Source organism: Piliocolobus tephrosceles, chromosome 2, assembly GCF_002776525.5.
Source record: "Piliocolobus tephrosceles isolate RC106 chromosome 2, ASM277652v3, whole genome shotgun sequence".
In the NCBI taxonomy this organism is placed as follows: Eukaryota; Metazoa; Chordata; class Mammalia; order Primates; family Cercopithecidae; genus Piliocolobus; species Piliocolobus tephrosceles.
In genome coordinates this window covers 69851208-69866935 of record NC_045435.1, presented here as the reverse complement: position 1 = coordinate 69866935, position 15728 = coordinate 69851208, and the positions used below count along the sequence as shown (strand labels likewise).

At 44.7% G+C, this 15728-nt stretch overlaps 1 protein-coding gene across 1 annotated transcript in view; it reads right to left on the bottom strand.

The window, feature by feature from the left end:
- The window catches only part of LRIG1 (leucine rich repeats and immunoglobulin like domains 1), a 127898-nt gene extending 121289 nt beyond the window's left edge, over positions 1-6609 (bottom strand). The window contains exon 1 of the mRNA XM_023200296.3: positions 5751-6609. Within this exon, the coding sequence (XP_023056064.1) occupies positions 5751-5968 (218 nt within the window). The 5' untranslated portion in view covers positions 5969-6609. The remainder of the gene's footprint in view (positions 1-5750) is intronic.
- Between the last annotated feature and the right edge of the window lie 9119 nt (positions 6610-15728).

Below are 15728 nucleotides of genomic sequence, written 5' to 3'. Positions count from 1 at the left end.
ATTTAACATAGTAAAGGTGAGGAAAGCTTTATCCTCACCCATTCTCTCCCCCAATCAATAACCCAAATGGAGGCCAGGGGACAGCTGGGTACCAAATGCCCACTTAGAAGATATAAAGAACTAAAAGCAGGAAATGAAAAGTATAAAACCCAGTGAAATGGAGAAACAGCTTAAAAAACTGAATGACTTCTATGAACAGATTGAAGTTATAACTTGTGTTTCAAAAGACTATGCATAAAGTGCTTGGGTAAAAACCACTGATAACAAATACAAAATATCTAAGAGTATAGGAATATTTAAAGCAAAAAGCCTTTGTATAAGAAAAGTTCACAAACATACCCACCACCCCCTACAACAAAAAGACACAAATTGCCAACTTTCAATTAGAAATTAGACCATCAATAAACTGCAAATTTTTTCTGCAATCTTTATTGATCTATTCATTCTGTTTAATAACAATGGTCATGTATCAAGTACTTCAGCAAAAAACTTCTCAGTCCTAGTCACAATTGGACAATTAATTGGTCAGTCAGGACTGCTCTTCTAAACTGTGCAGCTATATTAAATTACCTGAGCAAAACATAAATGCAGGTCCCAGAGGTAAACTACTATAAAAATTTTAACCGCTGGTCTTCAAAGTCCTCTATTTCTTTGCAGAGGAGATAAGATCTGAGTTTCTTACCAATTTACACATTTTAACTTGAAACAAAAGCAGAAGATAACCACGTAATTGACATACAAAAACTGAAGCCATGAGGTGCACGGAATGAACCCCAGTGGCTCAGTGTCCTGCTTAAGTCATAAAAAATAACAGTAACGGTCCCTAAATTTCCCACAGGCTGGTAAACTTTGGAGATTTTTAGATATTTGCACTTCCCTGCCTGGGAATTTTTCCCCCACCCCTCCTCCCTCCTGTCTCAAGACAATGCCTTCAGCCTGAAACTGCATCCATTGTAAACAGCTCTGAATATTAACACGGCCCAGAGTCCTGTTCGCTTTTAAAAGACCCCCAGGGTTTCAAATTGCAGTCACTGAGGAGGGGGAAAGTCCCCAGTGAGTAAATGTCACATAGCTCATTCAAAAGGAATTGAAAGTTAGGCTTGCTCGTGAAACTTAAAGTCCTTCTACCTATGGGGTAGGTCAGAGGAATCCCTTTTATGTTTTAAACAAACGAGGAAAAGAAGAAAAAAAAGACTCTGGTACAACCAACATTCTTTACTGCTTATAACAACTTTCAATTCAATGAATCCCTCTTCTACATTTCCCTCTCCTGTGGATGTCACTTTTTAAATAACCATAGGCTATTTTAAACAACCTCCACCCAGCTTTCCTATCTAACAGACCTTCAGGGCTTTAACAGGTGCACAGCACTGGGCCAGGTGCATTGTTAAGTCACACAAAACCCCAGTGCTCTCTCCCGCATTCCTGTCCACCCTGAAAGAGAGGATGCTGAAAAGACTTTGCACCAAGGAGACACCCCTGCAGAAGCAGGAGAGGCCCTTTCATTGTGATCATGGTGTCTGAGGGAGAGAAAGGTCAGCCAGAGGCCGTCCCAATGGACTCAGGGAAGCTTCAGGGAGAACCCAGGCAAAGTAATTAACACTGGAGGGAGGGAAGCTTTCAGCTCGGTGCAGAGCTGGGGAGATGGGACACGAGGACATCCACTAGCAACCAGCTCTCATCACACTACACTTAACGTTTCTTCATCTTTCTGAAGATGGTTCCAAGAATTACAGGTGATACGTCCAAAAGTCCAAAGTTTGTAAAATCTAGTAACCAAATATAATTATGCAAAAAGACAACACACTACATTTTAAAACAGTCCCTTGAAAAGCGGAGCAGGAACAGTTCTGACACGTCCTAAAGGCAAGAGGAACATTGTGTGCCAATACAGAGTTAATTTACACTGGGTGCTGGGGATCTCTGGACACTTCCTACTTTAGCAGTACTCAAAAAGTAGATATTATGGCCACAATTTCATATCAGCAAGACTTAAACAGTGTGCCTTTTTCTCACGACAACCAGTATTATTTGCCAGAAACCTCACCTTACTCAAAAAAAGTTGTCAGACAGCTAGCAACAGACAAGTTCTCCCCCCTCAAGAGGGAAGACACTTGTTGCAAGAGAAAAGGACTCTGAGCTCAAGCTAAAGCTCCCTGAAACTCCAAGAGCACTTGCGCCTTTCAGACTGTATACTTGGCAATTAACCTGTATTTAAAATGCTCCTTATTCCAAATAACCCTTTCCCTGTCCCACAAATCGGAAGATATTCAAAGTCTGTTGAGTTTAAGTGATATGGAGAAGGAAGTATTTCAGGACCATCCATACGACAATCAACTTTAAAAAAAAGTATGAATCTCAGTTTAGGTTCTGCAACAATTTGGTGATCTGCACTTTAAATTTAATTTGCATAAACAGGATGGGCGGTATTTTCCAAACCCTTAATTCACAACACCCTGCACACCTGGGCCTTCTAGCACAGCTGTAAAATTTGAAAGACAAAAGCCCTTTTTGCTTCACAAGTACAATGGCAACCACAGTTGGTGTTTATTGTCTAATGTAATCATAAGCACCACTTCTTTGCCAAAACTGGCAAGGTTAGATTTAAACTAACTGATTTGGTATTGCAAACACATAGTACAAAGAGATCCAAATCAATAAACTCATCTTAATGTGGCTTAGGACAACCACACTTGGTATACACTTTTGTGAATATCCTTGCATGTGAATGCTCTGTCCTCTTTGCTCCACACTGAAAACAAAAATCAGGGTTTGTTCTTCCTCTGGGGCCTGCCGGCCTTCCTAATCCCAATCCCAATGGGCTACCATTCAGCTCTTAGAACACTGAAACTAGCAACATTTTGTGATTAAACACTGCTCAAATGTATGGCACAGGTAAGAGTCTAAGGTAAACTGTGTTTAAGACTTTTTAAATAGCTCCTGAAGCCATGCTCTCAAAAATAATTTCAAAGAAAGCAAGTATCTGAGTTCTAAGAAGTTCAACTTCTTCTCAGGTTCTGGGAAGTTGGAATAAGGCTTGGCAGTGGCTTGGTGCTATTTATGAATGTGCTAGTTGGACCATGCCAATCTCACCTACGTAATGGGCTGGGAGACTCAAATTATGGCTTGACTACTACAACTATAAGCTATTGTGCTGAATAAGTTATCCTCAGGCCCCAGAAATTCACCTATTATCAGCTCCATTCTGTTTCTGCTATTCACACTGCATTGACATCCACTATTTAAAAGTTTTACTTTTCTTATACTAGGCCTAGAAGCAACTTCCACATTAGATGCACTGTTTACAAAAGAAAAAAAAAAGAAGTCCCATAAAGCCACAGGTCCCCTGCTATCTCAAACCCACAGCCTGAAGTTGTTTGAATTAGCTGCAGTAAATCTAGTACATGGGTTTATAAACTAGCTCAAAGCATTTTCTAGACACTGTGGGCTTAGAGCATGTAAACTTGGTGAAACTATAAGATATTTCATTATATCATACACAGACACTTTCTCTCCTGAAGTCTTGCTGAATCTTAGCCAGGAATATAAACCGTATAAATACTCTTATGGAAATTCCAGAATAAGACTCATGGAGACTAATGATTTAAATTCAGAAGTCTGAAGTCTAGAAAAAAAGAACACATTTGCTTGATTTGCCCTTAATCAGAAATAAGATAATTTCACAACTATTTTTCAAAGGACAGCCATTTTGTACTGCCCACTGTGTTGCTACATACTAACCAGAAATCACGCTGCTCGTATCTTAAAATCGAATCAGTCAACACCATCATCAGTATACTAAAGTCTACTGATGCTTAAAATACCCACTTTGGTATTTATCAATCATCAAATGTGGGAGTAAAAGAGAAGAACTTCAATTTTGAAGGTATTTATGCCATGTGAAATGTCACTCCTAGGCAACAGAAAGCCTAAAGAAATAACCAGTATGTTTGCTCCAAAAATTAAAGGGCAAGGCAAAGTGGATCTTGTGACCATAGGAAAGTGCGAATAAGAGGACACCCTGTTCTCTCTGGGAAGTTACTGCTGTGGAACTAAATGCCTTCCCCACAATGCCACTGACACATGGCATTGGGAGTCACTCTTCCAACAGGTGAACACTTAAGAAGTTAATCTGATTCTGCCCACATGATTCAATTTTAAAAAAACCTACCATATATAAGGGAAAAATCACAATACCCCAGACTAAATAAGATACTACCTAAGGACAATACTGGGCTCTATCTCCCAATACTTAACACAGCTCTGCCTCCACCCTACGATCACTGATTTTCACTAACTCAGTAAATTCCATAGAAGAAGTAGATACTGAAAATCTAACTGTAACTAAAGGGTCCTGGTCATCTTCAGAACTCTGTAGTACTTGTTGATGGAGCAGTGTCTGGGGCCAAGTTAAAGATTCGTGCCCCATTTTGAGAGGTACAGGATCTTTACATTTAAAAGGAATTAACTTTTTTCCCCTTCAGAACCCAGGCCACATTTTCTTCAATCAAGCCACAGGTGCTGGTTACAACTTGTGACAGGAGTTTTCTCCTTTTAAAACAGCCATAGTCATGCCTGAGGTTACTACTGTGCCTTTCCTATGTTCTAGGAAAAATGTCCAATTATTCAACTGAAATGCGGACTATTTAAGCTCGGCCTTTTCTGGAAAGGTACTAATAGTTCTACAGAGATGCTAATTACCGATAACTGAACAGGATTTGACTCATGGACCAGATTTTTTTTAGAAGTAAAAGAAGGCTATTCTATTCTACCATGTTTACAGAAGTCTAATGCCTTTTTTTCCTGCCAAATCTCCTGTAAGAAGTGTCCCACTAAGTCCTAAATACGCCCACATCCTGACAGCACAGAAAAGAGCCTCTTTCGGGTGAAACAAATTGCTTAAAACAGCCAAGACCCCGGCACCCTCTCCTGAAGCAGCATTACTCCAAAACTCATTTGCACCATTTATGGAGGAGAGACTCATGAGGGTGGGCCCCACCCCACTGGATCAGCAAGCCCAATGGGGCCCCAGGGAACACACAGGAAGGGTCTGGAACGAGTTTCGTATGCCAACCAGGCAGAAAAGGACAAACTCCCAGCACTCACAGGTCGCCAGGAACTGTCAAAGCCCTCTAACTCAGGGGTCCTCGGGGGAAGACTGCCTTCTGCCCCGCAGAAAGGCAAGTCAGGCCACCACGGTCTTTGGGGATCAGGAGACGGCTACACACACTATCAACTAATAAATAATGTAAACGAAAGATTGGAGCCAAGAGTCACCTTCATTCATTACCCACTGGAAAACCAAGGAGCTCAGACACCAAAGAGTTGGATTACAGCAGAGGAAAAGGAAACGCACCCACAGACCCCCACACAGACTTCTTCACACTCTGCTCCAAACGTTTCCCACCCACCCACCCGCAAACACACTCAGCTCCAGACTCCCACTCGCTAACTCCCAGACGGCCCGCACGACGCGTGCTAGCTAACCCCCAAACCTCTACGACCCACGCTCGCTAGTCTCCAGACCTCACCAGGCATGCTCTTCTCCTCCAGGCTCTCTCGCACGCCTACTCCCCCGGACCTCCACGCAGGGTCTCCCCTCCGCCAACCCAAGCTGACAGTCTTCCAGCACGCACAACTCCATACACACAACCCAGTCCACACCCCCTCCCTGAGTACGAACCCCCGCCGCCCCGTACCCAAGTGACAGAGCCCCGGGGTGCAAGGAGGGCAGAAAGGGCGGCACTCACAGGCTCCGAGTCCAGGAGGGCAGGTCCCCGGGCAGCACCGCCAGCCCGCGCCCACCGCAGTCCACCGAGTCCCCAGCGCAAGTGCAGGCGGCCGCGCAGGGAGCCCGTGGGCCGGCCGCGGCGGACGCCGGCTCCAGCCGAAGCAGCAGCAGCCAGGGAAGGAGAAGGCAAGGCGAGCGGCGCGGGGCCCCGAGCGCTCCCCGGACCGGGCGCGCCATCTTGTCTGGATCGCGCTGCGAACTCCGGGCGCCGGGACTATGAGGACCCGAACGGCCGCAGACGCGGGCGGGCCCGCGGGGCGCTCCGCTCGGCTCTAGACTCCGCGCCGGGGCATGGCCCCCGCCCCAAGTTCTCTCTGAGGCCGCGGCTCCGGCACTCAGCGGGCTCCCGGTGCCCGGGCCGGTCCGCAGCACCCGGCGGGGGCCGCAAACCCCGCGCCCATCCGGGCCGGCCGGCCCGCCCGCGCTCGCTGCGAACTCTGCCGATTCGGGCAGGGCGTACCCAGGCTGCGCTCCTCGTCGCCCGGCGCACGCCGAGTGCCGCTACAGACACCGGCCGAGGGCAGTGCTGCCGCTGCGCCTGGAAGGCAGGCGTTCAGCCCCGCAGCCCGAGCTCGTTGCCGGCGGGCATCTTCCTCTCGGCTCAGGGCGCAAAGCCGTACACCCCGGGCTGGACGGCGCGGCCGGCCCCGCGCTAGGAGGTCCCCGTGCGCCTCGCTCTCCGCGCGCCGCGGGCAGAGGGCGAGCGCGCGCGCAGTCTTCGGTTCCCCACTGCTCCTCCGCGCAGCAAGAGTCCCGCCGACCTCGCGGCCGAACAATCAGCCGCTAGCTGCTTGCTTCCCCGCGGCCCAGCCCCGGCCAGTCCCCCAGGCCCCGCCCCCGGCCGCTCTCCCGCACACACCCCCTGGGCTCCGCTCCCCGCGGCCGCCTGCCGGCCCACGTTGGACGCTTTGCAACAGCGCCCCGCCACGCCTCCCTGCCTGCTGCTCATTGGCTGCCGGAGTCCACCGTGGCCAGCCTCGAGGGCCATTGGAGCGCTCTTCTTGATCCTGCTCCTCCCGCTTTGCCGGCTACCCCGCCCCCACACTCTTTTCCCACCCAAGGTGTGAAGGGCGGGAGACTGGGAGGAGAAAGGGAAGGATGGCCCCCGCCTCTTAAAGGAGACATGCAGGTTGTTGTTGGAGAACAGCGACGTGGGCTGGGGAAAGGAGGCGTGAAGATATGCCCTCTGCATCTAGAGGAGGAGAGAAAGTTAAGAGGGTAACGCCCCCGTTTTGGAGCTGTCTGGCCCCGAGGCTTTTTACGTCCTCCTAAGGCTGCAAGCAGGACTGCAGATTAGAAGTAAACCCTCATCCATTTTCCAGGTGCTTTTCAAGAGCGAAGACACAGGTTTAAAACTTAACACATTTCTTCCTGACTGGGACATCCTTGGTTATTTCATGAGGAGTGGTCCCCTTCCTCCTCGAACAGCCTGGAGCATCTGCTCCTGACTTGCTCTTCACGTCTTAAATCCAGCAATATGTCCTTGATTACCAAAATGAATGTGTGCTGCAGAAACCTAGTCTCAAAGGTGCACCCTCGGCTGGGAGTGGTGGCTCACGCCTGTAATCACAGCAGTTTGGGAGGCCAAGGCGGGCGGATCACCTGAGGTCAGGAATTCTAGACCAGCCTGGCCAACATAGTAAAACCACGTCTGTACTAAAAAAAGAAAAATACAAAAATTAGCCAGGTGTGGTGGTGCACGCCTCTAATCCCAGCTACGGGATGTTGAGACGGGAGAACCGCTTGAACCCCGGAGGCGGAGGCTGCAATATGCAGAAACTTGTCACTGAATTGTTACTGAATTCCAGCCTGGGTGACAGAGCGAAACTCTGTCTCCAAAAAAAAAAACAAAGAAAAAAAAAAAATGTGCACTCTCCTTCCCAGCCCCTAGTGAGTTGAAAGGTACTTCTAGAAAAGCTCCAGCCTTTGATAAAGGGGTTGCTTTGTTGTTGTTGTTGTTGTTGTGTTGGGTTTTTGTTTTAATCAGTCTTTTTAAAATGATTTTCAAGAAGCCATAGTGTACTCGTAAGGGACGGGGTTAAAGGAGAAACAATAGTTACAAAGCTTCTAACTTTGGCTCTTAAAGATCAGACCATAGTAGTTGTGTGTTATGATAGTACATGGTAACGTTAAAGCAGACACACAGGCATAGACACATTGAGAAAAAAGGAAAAAGATTACCACTGTAACATATAGCTGCCCTCTGGGCGTTTTGGTTCGCTGGTGTCTCATATCCCTTTCCAAGAGTATGCAAATTACTAACATAACTGCGCACATTGTCAGGAAGATTAAGCAGGTCAAGTCTGTTGAAAAACATTTGCTCTAGAACATTAAATCTGAGTTGTGTTTTATGGAAGTGGGGTGGGGTTGGAGGTAAAGAGGAGAAGATGTTCCTTAGGGAAACAAAAGCAAAAAAAAAAAAAAAAAAGTAAAGGGTTTATTCCATTTTTGACACAATCTAAGAGGTTTGCTTTAATTGAGATACACTAAATGTGTTAAACTTTCCCTTAGCCATAAGATCACCTCTTTTATTTAGCCAAAATGTAATCTTCCTGTCCCTTCCTCCCCTGTTTCCTTCTTCCCTTTCTGATTCATTGTGCTCTCAGATAATGGTGCCTCATTTTTTTTTTTTAAATTTTGCATGATCTCAGCAGTGATGCCCCAAGCAGTACTCAAATATGTGGGTAAATCAATTCAAATCTAATTCCCAAGAAAGATTATCAGAAAAATGCTGCACCTGACCCATTCCACCCAGAGCTTTAGCCAGCTTTTATGTTTTATATGTAATCCACATAAACATACATATACCTTCCATCTGGATGAGAAGAAATACGTCCTTTTGTTCTATCCCTTTTAGTAAAAATAATAATAAGCAGGGGGAATGGAATTAAAAAGACCCTAAATTTATGAAGTTCTCTAGGTCAGTGTTTAAGTTTTTCACGACCAAAGAACACAAAACAGTAATTTAATGCAGAATACCCACAGCCGTTTCCTGAAATGAAACTGTCAGATCCTCGGCGTCCCCACCCCACAATAAAACAGCATATGCAGCAAAAATGAATTGAAATGACTGAACCTCTTGAGATGCTGACCTAAAATTATCTTTCAGGTTTGTCTCATTTCTAGTACTATAAAAATGGGTAATTCTTGTAAAATGTTTTTTTCAAATGTGTATGGGTGTACTTGTGAGATGCTTTTTTGGAATCCTAGCGTTCTGGAGGATAGAATTCAAGAATATGCAAGGTGAGGGAATGCCCACAAATCTAAAGCATCCCTTGTGGTCCGGTTACCATGCAGCCAGAGAAAAGGATTCCAAAGCCGGGGCACACTTGGGGGGACAGGGCGCCTGAGCCTTGGCAGTTCCTCTCGTCTACAGCAAAGCATGAAGTCATGTCTGCTCCCCATACCATGTATGGAAGTTTGCCCACATACTAGCAACCTGCTTGTGATTGCAATGAGAGTGTGAACTTGGAGAGCAGTGATATCCAGCTCAGGGGGGAATTCATCTGCAGCCACCGCCTAAGATGAAGGAGATCTCAACAACAACAATGGCAAATGTCTAGGGGAATCTATGTCCCTGCTCATAAAAGTGCAAGTCTTGGTCCATTCAGCACAGAGCAACAGTTGATTTGGGTATTGTAGGTCCTTATTTTCCTCACAGTGCAACTTTGATCATTTTAAATGCTTATTCCTTGAATGAGTCATCCAGGAATTTTAGATTTTCCAGTTCATTTTCATCTACCCCACGGATAGCATGGAATCAAATCCCCAGTGAGAATCTCTGCAGGTCTCTCTTGACTACAGAAGCCCTAGCAGTTAATCATCCTAAACCCGCTGCTTGAGAGAGGAACCCAAAATCTAAATAGCCAGAAATCTATTGGGGAGAGAAGCAAATAACAAAATAACAGGAAAGAAGGTTAACTGTAGGGATTTTTTTTTAAAAAAACACAGCTTCCTGGGGACTGAATTTGTGCCAGTTTGCTATAGTTCTAGGTGGTGTGGTCTTTAGTGGTTTTAAAGAATGCTGAGATTCAGAGGTGCTTTCTTAATGTTAAGCGAGATTTTACACTACGTTTAGTACATTAAAAAAGCACCAAGGCACCATTCAGGAGAGCTGGGTTCCAGCCAGGCCTTGTTATCCGTTAAACCTTTAGTCAGTCATTTTCTCTCTTGGAGCCTCAGTTTTCTCAAATAGAAAACAAGGGGCTGGGCACGGTGGCTTACACCTGTAATCCCAGCACTTTGGGAGGCCGAGGTGGGTGGATCACCTGAGGTCAGGAGTTCAAGACCAGCCTGGCCAACATAGTGAAACCTCATCTCTACTAAAAATACAAAAATTAGCCAGGTGTGGTGGCACACACCTATAGTCCCAGCTACTTAGGAGGCTAAGGCAGGAGAATCGCTTGAACCTGGGAGGCAGAGGTTGCAGTGAGTCGACATCACACCATTGCACTCCAGCCTGGGAGACAAGAGCAAAACTCCATCTCAAAAAATATATATATAATAAAGAAAAATAGAAAACAAGGATAGTGGTACTTGACCTAGGTGCTGAGTGAGTAAAGAAGGATCATTTTGATAAAGGACACAAGGGGCATTATAAACTGTTTAGGTCTACATACATGTAATTGTTTTCAAGGTGTTATTGAATTGTTAACTCTGAAAAACTGAGAGCCCATATGTATAATATAGATGGAAAATCTTAGCAGGTTCTTTCAACAGGAAAATTTCTTGTCCGGGAATGTGACAAAGGGTTAATAATTACCTATAAAACCCCTGAAGACTTGCAGGGTGATGACAGCCCTGCTTTGAGCCTGTTTTGTATCTCTCTTCCAAGGAAAATAAAACTGTGTACTCATTAACTCCTTCCTCGCAATAATCTTGTCAAGGAGATGGATGGGTGGAGAAGGTAAGAGAAGAGGCTAATGAGTCTGCGAATAGAATATAAAAAGAGAAAGATTTTGAGATCTCCCCATCCCCCATTCCAACATTTGCCTTTGATGGAGGTGGTTTTCTTGTGCAATCTCTGGCTACTGGAATATTGGTTAATGCCCAAATAGTGCCAAGCTGCAGCTGCTGCAGTTCCACAGCAAGAATGGTTGTTGCCTGCAGCTCAGCTGTGACCCTTCACGGGTTCTGCCCTCCTCCACAGAGCACCATCAACAGGGGCCAAAAACCTTTAGAGTCCACTTTCTACACAAAGTAGAACCTTGCCACTTGTCCTTGCCTTGTGAATGTGAAGTGTTTACTGGTTCACTGAAAGGATGAAAAAAAATGTATCAAAGCTATGAGCATTTTAGAATTCTGAGACTGTGATTCTGGAGTGATGGTCATTGTAAGAGGCAGTCGCTTACCTTTGACGGTGATGATGATGGGATGGGCTAATTACATCATCACCAGAGACCACACCCCTCTCTCCCAATCTACTGCCTTTGCAAATGTCACTCCGGGAAATACAGGAGGTCGAGTGCAGGGAGGAATCAAAGTTTATGCCTCACTGCCAGCAACTCAGAACTAACACTTCAATGTATATAAAGAACAGCACATTGATCATAACTTATAATAATAATCTTTATGAAGTCATATGCCTTACATTTTTCAAAGCACTGTCACATGATAACATCAGCTATCATTTACGGAGCACTTTTTCTGTGTCTTTCACGTTGTTAAGTGCTTTATATACTTTTTTCAGTGAGGTAGGAGCTAAGAAAAACGTTTAAGGCCACACAGGCTAATAAGTGACAGGGCCAAGATTCCAAACCAGTTCTGTGGACACCAAAGATCTATTTTGGGCTGGGCACAGTGGCTTATTGCCTGTAATCCTAGCACTTTGAAAGGCCAAGATGGGTGGATCACTTGAGGTCAGGAGTTTGAGACCAGCCTGACCAACATGGTGAAATCCCTTCTCTACTAAAAATACAAAAATTAGCTGGGTGTGGTGGTGTGTGCCTGTAGTCCCAGCTACTCAGGAGGCTGAGACAGGAGGATCACCTGAGCCCAGGAGGCAGAGGTTGCATTGAACCGAGATCGAGCCACTGCATTCCAGCCTGGGTGACAGAGCAAGACCCTGTCTCAAAAACAAACAAAAAAACCCAAAGATCTATTTTGACATTTGAGCCTCCTAAACTTTGAATATGAAAATTGTTGGCCGGGCGCGGTGGCTCAAGCCTGTAATCCCAGCACTTTGGGAGGCCGAGATGGGCGGATCACGAGGTCAGGAGATTGAGACCATCCTAGCTAACACGGTGAAACCCCATCTCTACTAAAAAATACAAAAAAAACTAGCCAGGCGAGGTGGCGGGCGCCTGTAGTCCCAGCTACTCCGGAGGCTGAGGCAGGAGAATGGCATAAACCCGGGAGGCGGAGCTTGCAGTGAGCGGAGATCCGGCCACTGCACTCCAGCCTGGGTGACAGAGCCAGACTCCGTCTCAAAAAAAAAAAAAAAAAAAGAAAGAAAGAAAGAAAATTGTTATTGTTCCCACCTTACAGATGAGAAAGCTGAAGTTCAGTGATGGTCCCAAGGTCACACAGCATCAGTAATAAATAGAATCTTAAAGCACAGGTTTCATCACAACCACCACCATACATACTTTACATTCAGTGAATGTCTTGTGAAGTGTATCATGAAGCTTCTTTCTCAAGGATGTCATGAGAATGGATGTGATTTTTTTGCTTTTTCATATTTACTAATAGATTTCCAGAGTTTCCTCTATGATTAATAAGTTAAAATTTTAAAGGATAAATATATTGACTTTTTTCTTCCCCATAAACAGCAGCACTTGTATAACAACAGTGGTTAATATTACTGAGCACTTACTGTCTGCTAGGCATTATTTCACATCATGGCTTAATTTCACTGAAGAGTTCTATGAGATACCTTAGAGATCGTCATCTTACATGTGAAGTTACTGAAACTCTGAGGTCAATCCACTTGCCCACATTATACCCTAATTAGGTGCTGAGCAGGATGAGGCTCACAGCTAACCTACCCCAATCACACACCCTGTCTTATTATTCTCGCTTTTGATTATTTTTCCTGTTTATCTCCCCCTCCAGACTAGTAGCTCAGTCAGTTAAACGTAAGTTAAAAGACTGAGTCTAAATCCCTTCTTGGTATTCGTGTTGTCTAGCACAATTCCAGGCACATGGTAGGCACAGGGACAATATTTGCTGAGTGGGTCTTGCCTGCCCTGCAAGGAGGGAGAATTATCAAGCCTCTTTCCTCCCCCATTTTATTTTATACATGCTTGCTATTCAAATCTGTGTGCTGGCCACATCAATATTACCTGGAGCTTCTCAGAAATGTGAATCTTAAGGCCGGGCATGGCGGCTCATGCCTGTAATCCCAGCATTTTGGGAGGCTGAGGTGGGCGGATCACCTGAGGTCAGGAGTTCAAGACCAGCCTGGCTAACATGGTGAAACTCTGTCTCTACTAAAAATACAAAAATTAGCCGGGCATGGTGGCATGCACCTGTAGTCCCAGCTACTCGGAAGGCTGAGGCAGGAGAATCTCTTGAACCAGGGAGGCAGAGGTTGCAGTGAGCTGAAATCACACCACTACACTCCAGCCTTGTTGACAAAGTGAGATTCTGTCTCAAAAAAAAAAAAAAAAAGCAATTTCAAAAATAAAGACAAGCATGTGGTTGGCATTATTGCACCTAAACTGAAGAACATGCAAAACATCTGCTGCCCATGAGATTTTGGTAAAATCCTCTCGTGTCATTCAACTGTCTTTTCCTTCACCATGCATTCAGACTAATAAAAAGCATTTGCGAATTTTATAGCCTGTTATATTTGTTTCCAAAAGGACAGTTGTGTTTATGACACATTTCAAATTTATTATAAACATACAGACAGACACATATTATATGCTTTTCACTGTCATTCTTATCCATGAGCTACATTCTTTAGATAATCATTTAAATATCCTTATTTCCCTGGGGGAGCTTGACACTCTTCTTGGATTTAGATGCTATTAATCAAAGAAAAGTCTTTGTCTTTTCCACAACTCTTTCTTATTTGAAGTGCCTTGACTGGGTACTATTTGGAGAAGGCAGCTGTACAGAATAATTGTCTGCCGACGGCCACTAGCATTTCTCCCCTCAAGAGGCAAAGTCTATTTTCTCTCCCTCTTAAATCTGGATTGGCCTTGTGCCTTGCTCTCACTGATAGAATGCAGTAGGGTACCAGTTCTGGGCCTGGCAACTTTGTTTCTCACCCACTTCCTACCCGGAGCTGTCATGTAAGGAAGTCCAGGCTGCCCTCCTAGAGATAGAGGCCCTGGAGGAGAAGAGACCATGGAGAGAGAGAGAAGTAACGTGGAAGAAAACTGGGTGGCCCAGCCAACAGCCAGCATCATAACCCCAGACTTAAGAGTGAACTCCTTTTGGACCTTTTAGCACAGACCGGCTAAATGAAACTGCACAAATGAGCCTCGCCAACATCACATGAGCAGGGCTAAGCCATCCCCAGGAGTCTTGCCCAAATTCCTGACCCACAAAACCATGACCAATAAACAAAGCTCTTGTTTTAAGCCACTGAATTTTGGGGTGACTTGTTATGCAGCCATAGATAACTGAGATAACAAGTGTGGCTAAGTGAGCATGCAATAAAACATGAGTGGATTTTGGGGGGAGGAATAACGTCTAATCAAATAAACCTGTCATTAGGAGTGTCAAAAAAATTAGTTTTATCAGTTGACCTTCCTGACATGTTTGTCAGGGCCCTTGATTGAATGCAACACACTAACTGGCTGATGCCATCAAATAAAACTTCTTAGGTAGTAAATATTCTGGTTCTTCAGCAGGTCACAAAACAGGTTCCCTTCCACTTCTCTTGGAAACAGGTATGAGAGAAATGCAGAGGATCTGCTTATTTATAAAAGGTGTGTTCTCTTATGTAACCCCATGGCATCCAGGTAAAATAACTGATTGAGAGGATGAAATAATTAAAGTTCTATTCTTCCCGAAAAGATCAGATAAGGCTTAACGTGTTTACTGCATTTTTCATAAGGGACAAATAAATGAATATTTTAAAATGGAATCCCAGCCATAAAACTGACATTGAGATACAGAGTTTGTGGGCATGTTTTGGTAGGGGGTGACAGTGGTGGGGATTATATCTCTTAGCTGTGTGCTAACCTTTAAGTTCTGCAAGGCATAGCTTACTGCCTCCTTATATATTCTCCAGCTCTCATTCCTTAGAAGCCATCATTGTGAAGCAGTGCTGCTTACAAAATCAAGTTAGCTAAGTCCCTGCCATCAGAGAGTTTATAATCTGATGATATTGTTAACTGCTGGGTCCCCAGGATCTAGAACAGTGCCTGACAAATAGCAGGCATTCAATACATATTACTGAATGAATGGTTTTCTGTATGCAAACCTCATTTTCCAGTCAAGGCTATAAGCAGGTCACAGGAAGCAGGCCACAGAGTCACAGACTATTGGAAGACAAAGGGATTTTGTGTCTTTGAGTGCAATGGGTCAGGGTGAAGCCTGCCGGATCAGATCTGCCGGGTCAGAAACTTCTGGTGACCAACCACCTAGGTTTGGAACTCAGGGGTTTCCCAGGTCATGGAACTTCAAGTGCTAAACTAGGAAAAGTTCTGGAAAAATCAGGACAAATTGGTCACCCTAATTGGAATCCTAGTTTCTAAATGCACATTTAGAACCTTTTGCATGCCATATAGCTAAGCTATATGAGAACCTACTACAGTATGCATCAGGGAATAACTTGAGTGCTTCAAATGCATCAACTCATTTGATCCTCCCTACAGCCCTATGAGGCAGAACTATTAAAATCTTTTCTTTCTGTAAAATAGTACACTGAGGCGCAGAAGGAAGTAATCTGCTAAAAGTCACACAGCTAGGAAATTAGACTCCAGAGCTCACACTATTATTATTATTATTATTATTATTATTATTATTATTATTATTATTA